Genomic DNA, 21,912 nt, shown 5'->3' with positions numbered 1-21,912 from the left:
CAATCTACAAGTGTTTGGCAACGAAACTGACGTTCGATTCAGCCACTATACACTTGAAGCACGCTCAAGTCTTTACGAATATTCTCATATACACATACACATATTTATTCGTACATTCCAAGAGTTTGCTGAGCCCACGCTTTCGCCGCATTAATATAATTGATGTATGCAGCACGAGTTCTACATGATCTGCGTTGGCAATAAGGACATGCCAGACACACTCATTCAAATATTCAGCTATGATTATTATGCTATCTTCTTATAGCAGCAACAACAAAAGCAGAATTATAAGAGGTGATGGGAATGTTCGAATAGAATGCGTTAAAATTCCTTAGCGGCAATAACGCGCGCCGCTATTACCCACACTCTCACTCTCATAGGCCATCAAGCCCTCATTCGCTTTGCAATATCGCATGACTTGTCATCAAATTGTGGTATCTTCGTTAACAATAACATCAACTCAGCCTGCAAAGCCATCGATGCCACGTACAATAATTCAATTTATTATTAGAAATTTGAAGGCAGAGGGCGAGCAGTTGCATTTAAAAGAATTTAATGAGTAAAAGATGAATATGACATACACATATGTATGTATGTATATACATAAAGACAAGCAACTGTGTGTGTGGAATTGAAGTTTATTCCGAGTATTTCGCTTGCCATGGTCTTCAGCTGACTTCTAGCCAATCCAATAATGTATGTGTAAGGTATATTCGCACTCACACACAAAGACTCGACACTCCAAACTCAAGACTGTTCAGTTGTATGCAGACATTATATTGCAAGAATTTTTCTGGCATTCCAGCACTAAAACCAGCGACCCAAGCGTTGATGCATAACATGCGTGCTTCGTTTCACCTTGTACAAGTTGTTGTTGTCGTCACTATTTTTCAGTTGCTCAACGTTTTCGCCTCTGTGCGGAAAAGGATATATAGATTCCATCGAGACTCAAAAAGGTATCTAAAAAGGGGTCTGGTTCTTCGCTCCATACCAGTACGCACTTATTTATGTATATTTTGCCTACATATATTCGATTATTGAGGACGAGATCCCCTTGAAGGAAATCAAAGGAGGTAACAAATCCCATATCACACACAAATATATACATACATACATATGTCATATTAAATATTGTCAAGAAAGAAAAAATACGCAGTCCGAACTACGCGCTTTGGCATACTCTCACGTTTTTCTATTTAAATGTTTGACCTCATAATAGGGACTTAATAAAATGAAAAACGAAAGTCCAATGCAACCCCGGAACAGCAATTATTTACTAACACAAACCCAATATTTGTGAACAGTGATGGCGTAAGATGCGAAATAGAAATGGTGTGAGGAATCAACTTTGATAACAGCAAATTGTCTGGAGCAGTGTGTCTAAGCATACACATACATAAACATATATACAAATTTGTAAGCGTAAAAAGTGGTTCTATGAATCAAATATAAGTATATAGACGTATACACAGCTAACCAACTTCACGGAATGATGACTGCGGTGAAACAAACATTTTACTCATTTCACTGCAACGAACATTCCTTACACACACTTCCACCCAGAAATGTCTCGTTTCCTTCCCTTATTTCCATTATTTACATCCTTTGATAATTGCTGGAATTGTGCGAAGTTTGTGTGGGTGGACTGGATGCTGCATGGCAAGCAATACACGGAACAATATACCGAGGTTATATCATGGTTAAACCACAAACGAACGATCAGTTACTGCTGCGGCAGCAGTTCGAGCGGTATTCTGAGAACTCTCCGTTCAGAAGAAGTGAAAATACTGTCCAAAAGGTAGTTTGTGTTGGATAATTAATTTTTTGAATGCAATAAATGCAAAGTAACAAAAACTAAAGCTATCCTGCTCCTTATGAGTAATATTAGTTAGTGAGCCATAAATAAAAAGGAAGTTCTAGTGCTCTTTGAAAAAATATGTCGTTCAATCCGCTTTTTGGAGATAAAATAAGGTCTGTGTACGGTTAGACTCTGACGAATATAAATGTTTCATCTAAAACTAGTGAGGGACTACAAATAAAATCTTAGTATAAAAAATCGAGTACAAAGTTAATTCCTCAGCAAAGATACAAGAAACTAACAACCTGCATTCTCCATACATAATATTACTTTGTAGTATTCACTCATTTGTAGACAGTTCTGTGATTCTAAATACTCTTCAATTAAGAAATTGTTAAAAGGGTTACATATATTTAGCAAAAGAAACCCCTAGATGGGTTAGAAATATATATAACCCATATCTTTACAAAATTTAATGAAGTTCACAACTGGAGTGTCAGATTCCCCTTAAATTTCTACAGGCAATATGCTTTAAGCAGAAGTAAAAACTAATTCTACAATTAAAAAGCATTTTTAGTGTGAAGTTTTTATACATTTTTGAAAAAACCAAGAAGACACCTAAACATCAGCTGCATCGAGGCCGTAATATCTTTCACAGGTCCATTTCTCATAGCATAAAAGGATAGAAAAAATCGCTATCATTTTCGGTCCATTTGTATGGCAGCTGTATGCTGGTGGTTCGATCGGAACCTTTTTTTCTGAAATTGCACCATTGATTTAGGCAACAATCTATGCCTAATTTTGTGAAAATATCTCGTCAAACATGAAAAGAGAATTTTCCATGCGAGAACTTGATTAAATAGTCTTTTACTTCCTACTTACTAGATTTTTTATTTAAGTATTAATAGAAGGTTAAATTTCGAGCGCCGAAAGGACTAAAGTGTACTCGTATTACATAAATGTTCCATTACATTAATATAAATCTATCGTTTATACAAGGTGTTTTCCAAAGTAAACAGGACTTAAAAAAAACAGAACAAATGGTTTTTTCGGCAAAATCAATTCATTATATTCAAAATAGTCTCCTTCTGCTTCTATACAGCTTTTTGCACGGTTGCATGTCGAACGAGTGTTTTAGCTCGTTGGCCGGTTTGGCCGCCAGTTTGCCGGTGCAAGCCTTTTAATGGCCTCTACGTCTGCATAACGGTTTCCTTTCATGGGCACATGCATTTTTCCGAAAAGGAAGAAGTCGCACGGTGCCATATCAGGTGAATACGGGGAGTGGTTAGTGGTTAAAATGTTATTTTTGGTCAAATAATCGTCCTTCGAATGTTGGATTCGGAGCAATTTATGGTCGCCAGTCAATTTGTGCGGAAAAACCGTGCACATACCTTTCGTAAGCAGAAATGTTCAGTCAAAATGAAATAAATTGATGTTTTGGAGATGTTCAATTCCATTTCTATAATTTCAACGATGATTTCGACAGATTTTTGATGAATTCACGCACAGTTTCGATGGAATTTCCGGTGATCACGGATTTTAATTAGCCCACATGTTGATCATCATTTATGTCCTCACGACCTCTTTGAAAACGTTGAAACCACGCGGGCACTCTGCTACGGGATAGGCAATCATCGCGTAAACTTGTTTCATCAAATGAAACGTTTCCGTAAAAGTTTTACCAATTGTAAAACAAAATTTAATGTTGGCTCTTTGTTCGAAGCTCAGTTTCGCACCGATAACACAAACATACTGACACTTAAAACGCAATAACTTCACTTCCAATAGATGAAATGTCATAAAATTCTCACTGGACAATCGATAAAGATAGGCGATTCTAACGCTCCAGTCGACATATAGATGGCGCCATCAGGGGACGCTAGATTCAAAAAGTCCTGTTTACACCTTGTAGTATTAAAAGCGATGGAACGAAAATTTTGAAAACAGATGCATTTTAGTTGGGTCCATAGGTGAAAAAGGACAATAGATAATATTTAGTCTTTTAGTTCGAAAGCAGAACATTCTACGAATACTAATGGACTTAAGCGTTTTCCACGGCGAATATAGCAATAGAAGGAAATATTAGCTATAAACGGCGTTTACAAATAATAGTTAATCCAAACCTACCAACTACATTTGCTAAAGCACGTCGTTGGAAGAGATTTTTATGGTTTGGGTTTAATTTTGATTATATTTGATGATCTGCTTCATCATTTATCAAAATGTCTGAATAAGTTCAGTTGATCTGAGCACATAATTGATATACAATAGGAATTTTCAATGTCATTGCATATCAGTTGTCCTTTAAATCTGAAATGGAGTAGGCTAATCGAAAATTAATAGTGTCGAATTTATAGCAAATCCGATATCAATCCAAAGTCATGTTCAAAAATTGAAATTAAATCAAACAGTAGTTTATAGTTACATAACATAATTGTAAAAAGTTTAAAAAAAAAGTGTATGAAAAGAGGAGCAGTTGATCTAAAATTAGAACCGAAGATACTTAATAAAATAAAAAAAATATATATTGGTCTACAAATTTGCTTCCGCCGTTTTTTTTTTTTTTTTGTAAATTTAAAGCTTTATTATATAAAAACGGTGTTTTCCCTTATTCCCTTATTAATTAACACACGAAATGCTTTATGATCTATTTTTTTGTAAACTAACAAAAGTTGCTTTACAAAAATTCTATATTTTTATAATACCTAATAGAAATCATATAGATGGTAGTAGTAGAGTAATAGTATTATCTATGTATGTGTCAACCTCAGTAAAGCGTGGACGGGTTCTCAGCCGCACTTTTCTTGGAATTAAAAAAGAAAAGCAAAATGTCCCGCAAATGTCGAGAATTCGGCTCAAAAAGTGACATTTTCAGTTGAGAATAAGTTTGAGATGCAAACAGATCTCAACAAATATTTTGTTGGGTTAATGTTGACACAAATGTCCAAGATCGATATAAAACGATTTAATCGATTTAATCGACCAGTGCTTGACCCTAGAGACATCTATTGGAAAACGGCGGAAGCAAAGTCGTAGGCCTATATCCCCGGCGGAGACGTTTAACCCTTAAATGCATGGTTTTTCCTTTTTAAGTACCATAAATTGTAACAGATAGAAAATTAAACATAGATTAAGGAAAAAATAAAGAAAAAAATTTTAATTTCTCACCCCCCGATTGGCTGTTGTACTGTGTAATTATATAATTCATATGAATAAATTATATATTTATAAGAAATAAGTCAAATATAAAAAAGATATTATTGTACCCACAGTTAAACTATTATTTGCCGATTTTGCTTGCTGATGTATTTCTACATCACAATTATAACGCTCGTATTTACTAAAAACTATTATTAAAATTAAAAAGTGAAATGTCATATCATGAAAGTTTGCGTTCAAAAACCAACACTGATACTTTTAGCACCTAATAAAAGTAAAAAGTACTGTGTTTGAGTTACCGTTTAGAAATTATGTAAGGAAGAAAACACTGATGTATATATACATCATCATGCATTTAAGGGTTAAATACGGCTTGTACAAATTTTATAAAAGTTCAAAGGCTGTCTTGTAATGGATGACGAAATGTATGTCAAACGCGATGGAAATCAACATCCTGGATAAGAGCTTTATGTTGCAAATAAGTGTGGGAATGTGGATAAAAAAAATAAATACTGTCAAAAAGTTATGATTTGGCGGACAATATGCTCTTGTTGTATTAAAGGTCGTTCCCTCATTACTACGACCACAATGACATCGTATATTAATGTATATGAAAAAGCGTTTTGAGAAAAGACTACCGTTTACTCGACTCACTGATATTCTGTAAAATTTTACCAGATTTGGCGTTCACACATTATTCTTCCATTGCCATGAAGTGGTGTCAAATCAGCCAGGAGAAAGGATATCAAGAATCCTTAATCGGCCTAATTGTCGACAGCTTTGCCGAATAGTAAAATATCGGTGAATAATAGTAAATATGGCTCAATATTGCTTTTGTGGAATAAATATACTTCCAAAGTGACAAAAAAACTGTTCAAAAGTTAATATCCTATATTAAGAAACATGGCCGTAGATTCATACATAATAAAGATGTATAACTTTATCTTGTAGTAAATTTAAAATCTTAAAAAATTCGCTTTTTCCGCTGATTATCTTTTCAAGTATAATAATATCTATGCATACAGATTTTAAATGAACCGTGTAATTTGAGTGAGAAATTGAAAAATAAAAAGAGTTTTAACAAAGTCAATTGCTGAGGTAAAGTAGTAATTAAATAAGTAAGATGTTAATTTCTGACTGTGTTTCACTGTTCACTATATCATCCTTTAAATTTCCTTCCCAAGAGCTGACAAAAAATGGAAATGATCTTTGGTGTTCTCTTATGAATTGAGCTAGACTTAAGGTGAACCCTCAGGATACTGGTTATTTCTGTCCTTACTTAAGATAGCCTTTCTTTTCGTCAAAACCACTTTTCTGGAGTTGAATGTACTTGTTTGATACATTAATATTCCACTAGACAGTGTATATGGTATTCATATTTTATTATTGTCTTCTACTCATTTCCTTAGACTCGAAGAACTTGGTATAAGAATCATCCACGAATTATGGATAGTCAAGCATTTCGTAAGCATGGCACAGAGATGGTGGAATATATATGCAAATATTTGGACACCCTGAAAGACCGGCGTGTCACACCTAGCGTCGAACCCGGCTATTTAAGACATTTAATACCATGTAAGTTTTCAAGCACAACAATTATTTACTTAGGTATCTCCCTCAATATGTACGTTAAAAAATCAAGCAAAGAGGTGGGGTACGCATATTTCTTGGATTGGCAAAATGGCGTCTTATAGAAAGTAGTTGACTACTATTATTATATATATATATTAACTATATCTACCTACATTTTCAACTACTACATATCACACCGTATCATAATGATTACAAAAAAATTGTTAAGCAAATTAGGTCAAATCCATTGTAAATACTGTCCCACTCACTTTTCTGCTCTCAAAAAGAAGTGACTTTACCCTTTCATATTAAAAGCATAGTTTGTAAGGAAAAATATTTGTTTTGATCAATATAATCTCAAATATGTATTTACATGTATTTTACATACAAAACACGTTTAAACACAGCTGAGGCTCCATTCGAACCGGAGGAATGGAGTAAGATAATGCAAGATGTGGAAGATAAAATAATGCCTGGTGTCACGCATTGGCAGCATCCACGATTTCATGCCTACTTTCCGGCAGGAAATGCATTCGAATCTATTTTGGGTGATATGCTGGGGGATGGTATCGGTTGCATTGGTTTTTCCTGGGCCGCAAGTCCCGCATGTACGGAGCTGGAAACAATTGTGTTGGATTGGCTGGGTATGGGTGTTTATTTTATTTTTATACTGTTATGCAATTGGTAAAAATTACATATTTTTAGGAAAAGCAATCGGTTTACCTGACCATTTTTTAGCTTTAAAGGAGGGCAGCACAGGAGGTGGAGTTATACAGGAAAGTAAAATGGGAATATTATAACTAAAACGAATATACTTATATACATATGCATATTAAAACATGGGTCTTACGCTTAATGGATTCTTTTTATTTTTTATTACAGAGTTCCGCCTCTGAGTGCGTATTGGTCAGCATGTTGGCCGCGCGCGCTCAGGCGCTCAAACGTCTTATGGCTCAACATCCATTTACCGAGGAAAGTCACTTACTTTCCAAGTTGATCGCCTATTGCTCCAAAGAAGCACACAGTTGTGTTGAGAAAGCTGCCATGATAAGCTTTGTAAAACTGCGAATTTTGGAGCCAGATGAAAATGCTAGCTTGCGCGGGCGCACCGTGAGTGAGGTGAGCGGTGAAAATGTAAAGAAATATTACGCAACATTTTTCACATTTTGTGTACTGCTATAATCTTTAGGCAATGGAGGAGGACGAATTGCAAGGTTTGGTGCCATTTTTCGTTTCCACCACCCTTGGCACTACCGGCTCCTGCGCCTTTGATAACTTGGAGGAAATTGGCAAGGAATTGAAAAAGTTTCAGTGTGTTTGGTTGCATGTGGATGCTGCCTATGCCGGCAACTCTTTCATCTGTCCCGAATTGAAGTCACTCTTAACGGTACGCAATTAATCGTATTTATTTTGATGTGCCTGCGATTTTCGCAGAATTGGAATTGGAATGTAAATTATTAATATTGCCCACATATCTACCATACAAACATGCCTGTTATATATGTATATATGTATGTACATAATATATAAATGTTCGTGTGAATTACTTAAGCCGACATTTTTTGCCATGGCTATTGTTGTTTTTGTGCATAGGGTATCGAATACGCTGATTCATTCAATACGAATCCCAATAAATGGCTATTAACAAATTTCGACTGTTCAACATTCTGGGTCCGCGATCGAATCCGCTTGACATCAGCACTTGTCGTGGATCCATTGTATCTGAAGCATTGCTATGATGATGCAGCAATTGACTACCGTCATTGGGGAGTTCCGCTCAGTCGACGTTTTCGCTCGTTGAAATTGTGGTACGTATGTAGTTGTAATGGTTTCAAATCAAATAACACCGTTTGACATACCAGTGAACAAAAATCATTGATTAGAAATTTGTTAAAATCAATTAGAAAGCAAATCTATTAAATTAGGTATTAATAAATTAATTTTACCTATTCGAAACAACAACAACAGGTAGTACTGTAAACCTTGCCATTAATTACGGGTTTTAATTATAGAAAATTAATTGTTAGTATCGAGGGATTCGGGTAGTTTTCAATTAACAAGCAATTTAATTAGAAAACAGAAGGTTTATCTCTTCAATAGAGAGGAGCAGCAGACAGATTCTCTATGTACCTAAGGATGAGAAGAATGCGGAATTATAAATAAATTAATTAAAACCTAAAGCTAATAATGAATATCCCTATTAACGAGATTTGGCGGTTTTTAATATCTGTACTCGTAATTAGCATCGTACAATTTTTTTAATTAATAACTGAATATTTTATGATAAATGTAATGTTAATTTGTGTTCTAAATAGGTTTGTGTTGCGTTCCTACGGAATTTCCGGATTGCAGAACTACATACGACGTCACATCGAATTGGCCAAACGTTTCGAACAGCATGTGCTTAAAGATAAACGCTTCGAGATTTGTAATCAAGTCAAGGTGAGTGACAGAAAATGCTGGAGCGTTTACAATTTCAACAAGTAAGGAAGGGGTAAGTTCGGGTGCAACCGAATATTTTATACACTTGCGATTCAAGGGAAAATACTTTCAGGTGTGGCATAACTCTATATGAAACAAGTAGGGAAGAGCTAAGTTCAGCTAAGACCGAACATTTTATATTCTTGCAACTTGAATAGATTAAAGCCAGTAATGTAACTTCAATAACATAAGACTTGTTAGTTATATGGGGTCCAGGGCGAATTTGCACCCGATTTTACTAATTCTAAGCACAATTGTGCACCGTTTTCAGAAAAACACAAAATATAACTTACATATTGGCCGATATATGCGGTACAAAGTCACCCGGAAGTTCTAGAATCTTTATATTAAGTATATGGGGGCTAAGGGAAGTATTGACCCGATTCAACCAATTTGTAGGAAATCACCACATCAGGTATATTGAGCCTATGGGAGAAACTGTTGTAAAAAGTGGTCGAAATTTTGACTTCTCGAATAGAATTTTTCCGAGTAGGCCGCAGTGGTCACTTCCCGGAAATCATTTTTAAAATATTATGGCAAATTCTTATCTTTATAACCATAACATTAAGTTATATGCGTTTTATTTACTCTTGAAAACCACATGTCTAAAAAAACACACCTTATTAATAAATCTATGTCTATCTCGATTAGTTTAAGGTGTTACAAAGAAGCGTTAGGTGAACAAAACTATTATACTATGTGATAACATTTACGGGTGTATAAAATTAATTAACATTTGAACTCGAGTTCAAAAACTCTTTTTTTCATTGAATGCCTTGTGAAAGTCGAATATTGTGTTAAGAAAACCCTGCTCATATCAACCCATCTACAATTTCCATGAATATATACAAACGCCCACCGATTTTGTATATTGTACAATAGATATGTGTATCATTCAAATAAGTAAAAATGGTGCAGTCGCAGCCAAGCTTTAAATTGTTTGTGTATACATTTTTTACCTTAAACAGTTTATATAAAGTGTGCCCCGAAGTTTGTAACCCCCCAAAGGAAACGTTGGAAACCCAATAAAATATATATGTACATATACTAATGGTCAGCATGATAGGGGAGTCGAAATAACCCCTCAGTTTTTGAAATTTTCTCGTCAAGAAGCTGCTCATTTGTTGAAACTGCCGACGGAACAGAACATACACATTTAAAATTTTTATTTATATGAGTATTTATATAGATCACATATCGACTCAACATCCGCAGTGACCCGCTCTAATGTAGAGATATAGCATGTACTCATACCTGTAGGTGGCTGAACTTTTTTACTTCTCTTGGTAAAGTTTTGTGATTCCATCGCTCGTTTCGTGTAAACATTGCATGTCTGCCTACACATGCTTACAATACATATTTAAATAAGTTATGTACATAAGTACATACGTATGGCACCGTACAACTCAAAGTTCGACTTCGTGTCTGGCTGACGCGCTTAGTTTCACATCGACTCTCCTTCTTTTTATACAGCCGCAACATAAGGTAGAATAGTTTTGTAAATTAAGAATCTTTAAATACATTTGGTCGTAATTTGAAGGAATAGGAAAACTTCCAGCTACATAAATCTCTACCGAAAATATGTATAACTAAAGTTGCGAGACCTCAAAAGAAATATCAAAGTCAAATGATAAAAGCAAAGATCGCATAACTACCAACTCTAAGTTAAGCAGGTTTTAAGACTCAAATAAGTAAATATTTTTACATACGTATTGTTGGTTCCGGCCGCGCTTACGTTTTCCTTACTTATTAAAATTGTTTTTTAGTGCTTTTAATTGATTGACAGATCAATTGACTGGTTAGCACTGTGGCTGACTGACTGCCTAACCTACTGGCAGACTCTTTGTCGAACCCATCACATTTGATAGGTAATCACAGATTGTAGTTACTGTCAGTTTGTTCGTTGGTTGTAACCGCCTTGATGAATTGGTGAAACATTATATATTATGTCGTATATCGTATTGATTTCGATAGACTTTCACAAATTGTTTATATGTATGTACACTACCACGTAGTAGTAAATAGCAAACAAAAAATTATGTGAAATATTAAGGGTACTCGGTCAATGTGGCAATTATGTAATAGTGGCAAAGTCGCAACTTGAGTTAAATTAGCGCAATATTGTAATAAGTCAAATGTTCTTCATTTATCCGAGGTCTTTTTTTTCTATAAATAATTTAAAATAATCAATGCCACTGAAAATAGTCTCGCATAGTTGCAATTTTGTCGCAAAATAAACTGCATATAACAACTGAACAGCTGTATTGCAAAGTTGCAATAAATGCCATAAGTTTGCGACATTAAATGAGTACCACTATTGTATTATAAGTACATCGTACTCTTTAATTATACCCTAAACGAACTAATGCCTGAGTATTTGAGACATCGATCTGAAATTTTTCTCACGTCCGCTTCTCATCAATAAGTTGCTCATTTGTCGGAAACGTTGATATCAGAACATTATAGCATATAGCTCCTATACAACCTGAACGATCAGTCATCTTCACGAAATTTGGGATAGCACATTGTTTGAGGCAATGGTGTAATCTCGGAAGAAATCGTCAGATCCGATTACTATAGCATCTAGCTGTCATACAAACTGAACGATTGGAATCAAGTGCTTGTATGGAACAATTTTTCATTTGGCGAGTCATCTTCACAGCTGATTGTAATCTTCGAAGTAATTGTTTAGATCGAATCACTACAGCAATGATCGGAATCAAGTTCTTATAAGAAAACATTTTCATTTGAGAAGGGTACTAAGCTTCGGTGCAGCCGAAGTTAACGTTTTTTCTTATTTCGCTTTTTTTGTTTGCATATCATGAGTATTGTTTTTGGTTATTCTCTTTTAGCTTGGATTGGTTTGTTTCCGATTGAAGGGTAACGACAAGCTAAATGAGAAGCTACTCAGCGCCATTAATGAATCAGGTAAACTGCATATGGTTCCTGCTAGTGTCAACGATAAATACATTATACGATTTTGTGCGGTGGCACAAAATGCCTGTGAAGACGACATCGATTATGCCTGGGAAACCATAGTTGATTTTGCTAACGAATTACTTGAAAAGGAACAACACGATGAACTAACAGAGATAATCAATCGAAAGAAGGAAGACACATTGGCTAAGAAACGCTCATTCTTCGTACGAATGGTCAGCGATCCGAAAATCTATAACCCGGCTATCAATAAGGCAGGTACGCCAAATATGTCGTTAGATGTTACATCGCCGGTAGTGGGACACTCTTCAAATCCTATTATAAGAACACAAACATCGATGGATCGGAATTCGTGGATTTCCTGGCCCTTAGCGTTTCTCTTCAACAGTAACAGTGATGATGGAGGGCAGAAGAGTAATGTTTCATTGCGGTATGTAAAGTTTTCTACTTTTTCGTTTCAAGCAAATGTTACAAGTGAAGACAAGCTGAATACTTCTTTCTCCCTCTTTAATGTAGTTTTCGTCATTTAGACACAAATGTACGAGCCATTTCGTCGAGACGCAATTCCGGTGCCACATCTTCGCCATCACCTGACAATGAGTTGGGCTCTATTAATCTGAAGAAGTCACCAATAAAACCAACAACACCATCGCCACGAAAAGGCGGCCTCTCACTAACCACAACTAGCAATCACTCCTAAAAAAATGTTCATCCCCAACGTTGTCTCAAGAGCAAAAAAAGGTAGCTTCCATTCTGCTTGCGAAATTGACTATTTATTGCAATGCAAAATTGAATACTTAAAATCTTTAAATATATTTGCTTATATCAGTTATATTATTAGTGTTATAGCATTTAAATAAATTGAATCTTATTGCAAGTTCAAAAAGTATCTATGTATGTATATGCTATTATTTAATGAAAGAAATATTGATCTAGGGATGGCATTTGGTTATACAGATATTTAATTAAAGTATGGGACAATGAACCACCAAGTTTAGGGATGGCAATTAGTGCCGTTATTTCCAATATTCCATTAATCAGTCTCTTTTTGAACGGTAAAACAAAAAATTATCGACAAACACAAATTACTTCCAAAATAAGTTCAAGTTCTCTGCGGTATTTGCCTATCTGGCCATCTTAGCTCCATTTTCGCAATGTACGCAGCCATCTGTCAGTTAAGTTCTGGTTAACAAGTAAGTCTCCTTCTATCGCTAAAGATTCATTTCTTACATTTTAAGTAATGTACAAAACTTTAAAAATATAGATACATATATATATAGTATACGTATGTACAAAGGTAGCTGTATGAAAGGCAAAGTTTTTAACCATAGAAACAAAGCATATGTTTTCGTATCTATTAACATACTCGTACATATGTACATACATATATTATACATATATACACGAATGTCCACGGCAAATCTAAGATTTACAGGTGAAATAGTCATCATTTTCTGGCTTTTTTAGTTTTATATACATGTGTATATAAATTCAAAGAAAGCATTAACGCTTGACTTAAATAAATGCAGTTGAGATTTTCGATGAAAATTTATTTGTTTTTTTTTCTTTTCTTCATTGTTTATTCAGCTTCGCAAATAATTGATTATAGAAATATGTAGAATGTAGAAATCCTAAATTAAACAATGTGCTAATTATAAAATTTACAAAGCACACATGAGTAAGTAAATATTCGTAGTGTCTAAGTTAATTAATATATTTTGTGGGGGTCTTTAAAAAGTTCCAAAAATGTTTTATGACCTCCGATCTAGTAAATTCGAAGCAAAGATGAGTACGCAGAAATATTTTGATGATATTTCTCATGCGCTCTATTTGCGCAAATAATAGCGATTTGAATTGTTTACATACACATATTGTTTTAAGACAATACATAGTGGATTTAACAAGTTCATTTCATATCTGAAATGTATATGCAAAGTCGCCATGTGTGTATTGATGAGTGTAAACAAAATTACCCCTGGGCCCACACACTTAGCAGACACATACGTAAGTATGTACATATGAACATGTGCATTTGGTGTTTAGGAAAGGTGTGATCTTCTCAGTGTGGCTTATTTATAGATGTGTTTACACCTATGTTAATATCTTGTAAACTTCGATTTATTATTTAAAGGTTTAGGGGATGAAGGAGATGGTAAAAGGAGAAAACAAAAATGTTTGTTGATACTTCAGTTTTGTTTTTATGCAGCCGAAAAATATTTGCCAACATGACGAAAACAATTATCTATAGAATGTGGAGAAGTCCATATATGGACTGTGAATCCGTACAAGAGTTTTGGGATGCTTCTATTTAAACTGTTTCTGGAAGTACAGCAATTACAAAGGGCCTTTGCATTTAAAATATCGCTAAAATATAAAACGAAAAATATACAAAGTCATACTATTTTTAAATGGAACTGGAGTGCAAATACGCATAGAAGTAGAATTATTTTTATTTTCATATATACGAGTATACTAGAATAAATCAAGCAGCTACCAATACTCCCTGTTAACTTTTTTATCTGTAATCTTATAGCCCTGACAGATGACAGCGCTAATATGCATTAGCGGGTTTAATTTACATTTACTTGCGCATTGGACTCATGTTAATGCAAATTTGTAATGCACAAGAATTTCGTGCATTTAGCTGAATTTACCAAATTTGCCCAAAAATTGCCGATTTTTGCCATTTTTTGACAGATGTCGCTCGAAGTCTGCCGCCTCCTTTGCGTTTACAGCATCAGAAGTAAGCAGTTTTATATTGCTAATTAAATTATGTGCAAGTATATTAACAAAAACAAATTTTAATATTTTTAGATGGCAGAAAATAAACAACGCACAGTTTGCTATCCATTTTTCCAATATTCTTAACTTTTTCGCACACTTTTTTCGCATTACCATCAATTATTGCTTTTAATTTCACTCTATTATCTTCCAACGTTGTTAATAGTAAACGATTTTTTTCGTTAAATTTATGTTGATTTTCCAAAAAGACCAAAATTTCTATTAATAATTTATTTTATTCATTTTAATTAAACTTTTTTTTAGTAAATAAACAAATTTCACAATCAGCTGTCTAAATGCACAAGTCTGCCGTCTGTCACCATAAAATTTCAATGCGCACTAGCGTTGCTTAAGGCACATTAATTTTGCTCGTCTGTCAGGGCTATTAGTTTCAGTTAAATTTCAAGAGATTGGCCATCGAAACGAGGGGAAAAACAGCGCATGTAAAAATCGTAAAACTGTTTATTTAAATAAATTGTTACAACTGAACACCACTTAAATAATTACTGTTTAAGGTATCAATACGACTACAAAATATGTCTACTTCAAAATAGTAATTACCGCAATCTACTGCTTGTTAAGCTCATGCTCTTGAACCGTACTCCTCATCACTTTTTCCAAAACTTGCCTCGTAAATTGTCGATCTAAGTCCAGATTATTTTTATCTGATATTGCGGATAGATCCCCTAACACGAAGCCATTTATTTTCGTTTGTTTAGCCTCCGCCAACCCGGGTTCAACCCTATAGTTGTGGCTCTTTATATTTAAGCTTGTGTCATCTGATTTGCGCACACCGTATTCGTTCACGTCGCTTTCCTTTGATATGTCTTCATTGGCAACGAAAGCAGAACTTTCAATGTCAGTGGGAGTATCAATTTCTTCCCCGTTGGATTCAAGCATCTTCATTTTAGGACTGGACATACCCAAGTTGGCGAAGTCATCAAAACTATCATCTTTGGAAATGATATCTTTAGAAGTAGAAGCTAAACTCCTCAAATCTAAGTCAGGAAACGAAAAGTCAAAATCCTTGAGACTCAAAAGCTTGCTTGTATCGTCTTTCGCATCAAAATTCGGTCTTCTCATGCTAAAACTTGAGGCGGTAAGTTCATTAGAGACTTCGTTTTTGGAACTCATTTCCTTCTTCCCATTCCCAATTACTTCTTCAATACTTTTTCCTGCTATAATTGGCACGGTCTCTTTCATATTATGGTCTTTATAATCTTCATGGATTAATTTATTATTTTCAAGTAGTAAATTTTCGGAGTCCTTAGGCAGTGCTAATTCTTTCAAACTAGAATCATCTTTTGTTTCCCATTTTTCGTTCTTAAGCGGATCCTTGGCAGTAGATTGTTGTTCCGCCAAACTATGCACGATCTTATTAACTTCTTCATCTTTCGATTTAAAGTTTTCTAGATCAGAAAACTGGTCATCAGCTTTGTTGTTACTTCTGATATCCTTTGTACTTAGCTTTTTTAAATTTAAATCTCCAAAGTTGAAATCTTGGAATGGAAACTCTTTCAACACCGAATCCTTTTTACCTACTGCTTCGTCACTGAATTTTTCAAATGAAATATCGTTCTTTGTCTGCAATGATATTTCTTTATCACTTAGATCGCCAAACGTTGAAATCTTATTATTTAAAACCTTTGAATTTAAGTCTTTGCTATTGTACTCTCTTCGGTGTAAACCCTTACCAACACGTTCTGAATTGCCAGAACTTTTTATACCAACATAACGACTATTTAAATCATTAACGCTCAAATTGTTCGCATCTGTATTCATGTCTCTATGGGCCAAATACTTCACAAAATAGTTGGCATAATCCGATGAAAGTGCAGGCTTTTTTATTTGCTCATCTTTTGAATTCGCAGCCTGGGGTTTTTTAAATATTGATGAAAAGCTTTCCTTTAGTCTTTGAAAAAATCCAGGCTTCGATTTTGGCTTAGTCTTGGACTTACATTTCAACTTTGATTTGGACTTGGATTTCGTCGCGGCTGTAGATGGCTTTTTAGCACAAGCGTTTGCAATATTATTTTTGAGGCTTCCTAAATCTTCTTCAGAGTCTCGGTCTATTTCGGTATTAGAATCAGCACCAGGATGCATATCAACTGAAAATTCCTTAAACAAAATGTCTGTAGAATCCTGCGGCTGTTGTTGCTGGCTACCAGATGTAATAATGGCTTGATTGCAGTTGGCATCTTCAACGGAATTTATTGAACCTGGCTCAGCTGAGCTTAATACGCTGGAAGAAGCTGAGAAGTCGTTAGGAAGTTCTTCCATATTCTCATCAGCTTTCTCTCCGAATTCGTCAAAATTATGTTCATTGATTTTTATGCCTCGTAATTCGTTAAGTTTTTGCTCCAATAAATTTTCATTTCCTGGAGGCAGATAACCACGTTTTTCTAAGTAATAAAGCGGTGATTGCCAACTATCACGTAGATCGGTGATTAGTCCAGTCCAATCGACTGTCTCTTTCGGATCGTTTTCAATCGTATCTCCACTCTGCGACAGCGACTCAGAGGCTTGAAATGCAAGGCATCGAAGTGTAATTATGAAGCCACAAAAAAGCCTAAAATTTTGTCGTATTTTATATTACCATTAAACCTTTACTTATTGAATATCGAAAGACAATACAATCACCATTTCAGCAGGAATACTTGCTGCATCGCAGCATTCACGTATCCAGATTTGCCGACAATTCAAAAATACATGTGTATGTATGTACATCAATAAATAAATATTGTTTTGACGCCTCTAAATTTGAGTATTCGATTTTTTTTTTTAATTCGTCATTAGAATTCATTTCAATTTCGAACTTAAATATGGTAAAACTGTACTGTGGGTAAATTCAGAGGAAATGAACAAGAAAGCAATATATTAACACAGAATATAAAAATGTATGATATAAAATTAAATATGTAGAAAACTGAATGAAGCGGTGTAAAACGTAAGCACTTAGAAATCAAGGAAGTAATATAATATATTACGTTGACTTTCTGCCCAATTAATATAGATTAAATATATATACATATTTATATGCGAAACTCGCAGTGTATAATTTTAAGAATATCACAAAGAGATTCGGCCACAACTGACCGAATTTTAACGTGACTAGTATTTAAAGTATACAAAAAATTACAAAACATTCAAACATAATTTCACAACAATCCATAACGAATTGATTCTTCAATTCGAAGAGCGTGCGAAAGATAAACAAAAAGACGCTAACCTCCAAAGAGTTTATGAAAAATGTTAAATACACGGACACAATAAATGCCAATAAATAAATACATGCCTTTTAGACAGCTTCACACGTAATACGGGCTAACAAACCTGTCAACTTTTGTCCAAACACCTGAGCTGCCAACAGCTGAGCGCACACTGATATCAAGTGGCCAACACAATAGGCGTGGGGGACACGTTCATGCTACTGAAGCCTTCGCACACAACTTGAATTATATTCAACGGCAGAGCACCTAAACTTATGTTCACAAGTACATATGTATGTATGTATTTATGTAATAATCTATGTACACATAGTAAATTTTTTGTTGAAAGCTCTATGAAATGAAAATTGGATTGGATATGGAATGATATTCAATTAAATCAATGGAATAGGTGCATATGTATGTACATAGATTTTATTGATTCATAGACTGAAATATAGAGACCTTATGTTTAAAAAATCTCCTATTTGTGAGCTTCAAAGTCTTACACTGTTGTCAGTTACTTCGGCCTCCTACATTGACCCGGGATGTCCTAGGGTGAGAGGCCTAAACGGCACAACCGCATATATGTATATGTTTGAACTAGCTATTTTATTTCATTTTTAGATATCTTCTTGACTATTTTATGCTACCTTGTGAGTTAAATTTACCGAACGACGTCATCGAGTGAACCTCAAGTGCGTCCTATTCGCCAGTAATTGCCGCGCAATTGAGTTAAGGCGATCCATTGAGGCACAATCCGATATTCGAAATACACATGTGTGTTATTGTTAAATATCATGTGTAGTAACATCAATTCACCAGCTTTTAAATACATATATGTACATACATACATGCATATCTGTTATTTGCGTGATAATCAATTAACCTGCATATCTATGCCGTCAAAAACGGAACAGCAAATAAAACAGCACTCGGCATTGAGCTTGAAACAAAAAGCAGCTCGGCAAAGCCCAGTATGAGACAAAAAAAAACGAACATAAAAAAATAAAAGAGGACAAATTCCGAATGGGCAAATGGGCAAATCAGTGGGAACACCGCCTAGCACCTACAATGAGGTTTGTGCAGCAGCGTGCTTGACCCCCTGTCTCCGCTCACATTGCGCAATGGCGGTGAATGGTAACGATAGCGGTACCAAGTGTTGCGACCGCTAATAATTAAAATACACATATTTGTGCTGAAAAAACAGTGGCTGTGTTGGTGTCTTTGATTTTTGAACTGTGACGTTTTCAGTTAACGCCGATGAGTCATGTTCGATCGTTGGACACGTTGAAGCGATGCGCAGACATCGACCAAGTGTTACTATGTGCCAGCGGAAGATCTGAAAGAAATAAGCAAAAAAAAAAAAAAAAAATAAAATAAAATCTTGCCCACATCAGTTCACGAATAGTGAAACGAATTGTTTTGCAAATCATGCCGAAATGCCGCGATCATCTACCAATAGGAAATGTTTAGGTATCACCTTAAAACCAAAGGGGCAAATAGTAATGAAAATCACTAATGAACTATAATTTGCAACACCTTCTACAATTTTTAAATAAGTAAAGATAGAAAAGAACTGTGGGACGGCATTTCAAGGTCCTTACGTAACGCTGCAAACAAAACCATTTGTTTTCGGAAAGTGCAGAGGAACAGTTGGTACGATGAGGAGTGCCGTGTCGCAGCGGAGAGAAAACAGGCTGCCTACCTCGCAACGTTACGATCGACCACAACACGTGCGGGATGGGATAGATACCGAGAGTTGAAGAGGGAAGCGAGACGCATTTGCAGACAGAAGAAGAAAGAGGCCGAAATGCGTGAGTACGAGCAGCTTGATAAGCTGGCCGACAGGGGTAATGCTCGAAAATTCTACGAAAAAATGCGGCGACTTACAGAAGGTTTCAAGACCGGAGCATACTCCTGTAGAACCCCCAAAGTGATCTAGCCACCGATGGCCAGAGTATACTTAGATTATGGAGGGAACACTTCTCCAGCCTGCTGAATGGCAGTGAACACATAGCACCAGGAGAAGGCGAACCCGATACCCCAATCGATGACGATGGAGCAGACGTTCCATTGCCCGACCATGACGAAGTTCGAATAGCAGTTGCCCGCCTGAAGAACAACAAAGCGGCAGGGGCAGACGGATTGCCGGCCGAGCTATTCAAACACGGCGGCGAAGAACTGATAAGGAGCATGCATCAGCTTCTTTGCAAAATATGGTCGGATGAGAGCATGCCCAACGATTGGAATTTAAGTGTGCTATGCCCAATCCATAAAAAAGGAGACCCCACAATCTGCGCCAACTACCGTGGGATTAGCCTCCTCAACATCGCGTACAAGGTTCTATCGAGCGTATTGTGTGAAAGATTAAAGCCCACCGTCAACAAACTGATTGGACCTTATCAGTGTGGCTTCAGACCTGGAAAATCAACAACCGACCAGATATTCACCATGCGCCAAATCTTGGAAAAGACCCGTGAAAGGAGAATCGACACTCACCACCTATTCGTCGATTTCAAAGCTGCTTTCGATAGCACGAAAAGGAGCTGCCTTTATGCCGCAATGTCTGAATTTGGTATCCCCGCAAAACTAATACGGCTGTGTAAACTGACGTTGAGCGGGACCAAAAGCTCCGTCAGGATCGGGAAGGACCTCTCCGAGCCGTTCGATACCAAACGAGGTTTCAGACAAGGCGACTCCCTATCGTGCGACTTTTTCAATCTGCTGCTGGAGAAAATTATTAGAGCCGCAGAACTGAACCGAGCAGGTACAATCTTTTATAAGAGTGTACAGCTGCTGGCGTATGCCGATGATATTGATATCATCGGTCTCAACACCCGCGCCGTTAGTTCTGCTTTCTCCAGACTGAACAAGGAAGCAACGCAAATGGGTCTGGCAGTGAACGAGGGCAAGACGAAATATCTCCTGTCATCAAACAAACAGTCGTCGCACTCGCGACTTGGCACTCACGTCACTGTTGACAGTCATAACTTTGAAGTTGTAGATAATTTCGTCTATTTAGGAACCAGCATTAACACCACCAACAATGTCAGCCTAGAAATCCAACGCAGGATTACTCTTGCCAACAGGTGCTACTTCGGACTGAGTAGGCAATTGAAAAGTAAAGTCCTCTCTCGACGAACAAAAACCAAACTCTATAAGTCGCTCATAATTCCCGTCCTGCTATATGGTGCAGAGGCTTGGACGATGACAACAACCGATGAGTCGACGTTGCGAGTTTTCGAGAGAAAAGTTCTGCGGAAGATTTATGGTCCTTTGCGCGTTGGCCACGGCGAATACCGCATCCGATGGAACGATGAGCTGTACGAGATATACGACGACATCGACATAGTTCAGCGAATTAAAAGACAGCGGCTACGCTGGCTAGGTCATGTTGTCCGGATGGATGAAAACACTCCAGCTCTGAAAGTATTCGACGCAGTACCCGCCGCGGGAAGCAGAGGAAGAGGAAGACCTCCACTCCGGTGGAAGGACCAAGTGGAGAAGGACCTGGCCTCGCTTGGAATATCCAATTGGCGCCACGTAGCGAAGAGAAGAAACGATTGGCGCGCTGTTGTTGACTCGGCTATAATCGCGTAAGCGGTGTCTACGCCAGTAAAGAAGAAGAAGAAAGATAGAAAAGACGTTAAAGAAAGTGTGCAACTACGAATGTGACATTCGAAATATTTAAACCCATAAATGTATGTACACCACCATCACAATATTGTTACCAGTACTTAGTACTAACAACAACTTACTACAGAAATATTTAGTGTATAATTATCATTCTTGAGAATCAGATGTTGGATGTATGTAGTTACAAACTTGGAGTTCCCCACCGTTGCAAACAGTCCTCATTCATCATTCCATTTAAATCAATTAATAATATCGTAAGTTCCAAATAGGTTATTATTATAAATTAATGCACAAGACACTTTTTAGATCGAAACTGAACTGAATAGATATAATAACAAC

The 21,912-nt window shown here is 36.1% G+C and overlaps 3 protein-coding genes across 3 annotated transcripts in view; 1 reads left to right on the top strand and 2 right to left on the bottom strand.

Annotated features, from left to right (window-relative positions):
* Positions 1 to 21,912, bottom strand: part of LOC105230618 (ribonuclease P protein subunit p25-like protein) — a 39,717-nt gene that overhangs the window by 3,734 nt on the left and 14,071 nt on the right. The gene's annotated exons all lie outside the window — the stretch shown is intronic.
* LOC105230617 (aromatic-L-amino-acid decarboxylase) lies at positions 1,424 to 14,231 on the top strand. The gene is made up of 10 exons (XM_011211505.3): positions 1,424 to 1,798; positions 6,367 to 6,532; positions 6,937 to 7,173; positions 7,235 to 7,305; positions 7,412 to 7,648; positions 7,719 to 7,916; positions 8,123 to 8,337; positions 8,845 to 8,971; positions 11,863 to 12,377; positions 12,464 to 14,231. Exons 1-10 carry the CDS (start codon positions 1,697 to 1,699, stop codon positions 12,645 to 12,647), a joined length of 2,052 nt encoding a protein of 683 aa, XP_011209807.2. The 5' UTR covers positions 1,424 to 1,696; the 3' UTR covers positions 12,648 to 14,231.
* LOC105230615 (uncharacterized) lies at positions 15,173 to 17,320 on the bottom strand. The gene has a single exon (XM_011211503.3). The coding sequence runs from the start codon at positions 17,006 to 17,008 to the stop codon at positions 15,296 to 15,298; it is 1,713 nt and encodes a 570-aa protein (XP_011209805.2). The 5' UTR covers positions 17,009 to 17,320; the 3' UTR covers positions 15,173 to 15,295.

Source organism: Bactrocera dorsalis, unplaced genomic scaffold, assembly GCF_023373825.1.
Source record: "Bactrocera dorsalis isolate Fly_Bdor unplaced genomic scaffold, ASM2337382v1 BdCtg042, whole genome shotgun sequence".
Lineage (NCBI taxonomy): Eukaryota > Metazoa > Arthropoda > Insecta > Diptera > Tephritidae > Bactrocera > Bactrocera dorsalis.
The sequence above is the reverse complement of the archived record's forward strand: the minus strand, read 5'-3'. Positions and strand labels throughout refer to the sequence as shown.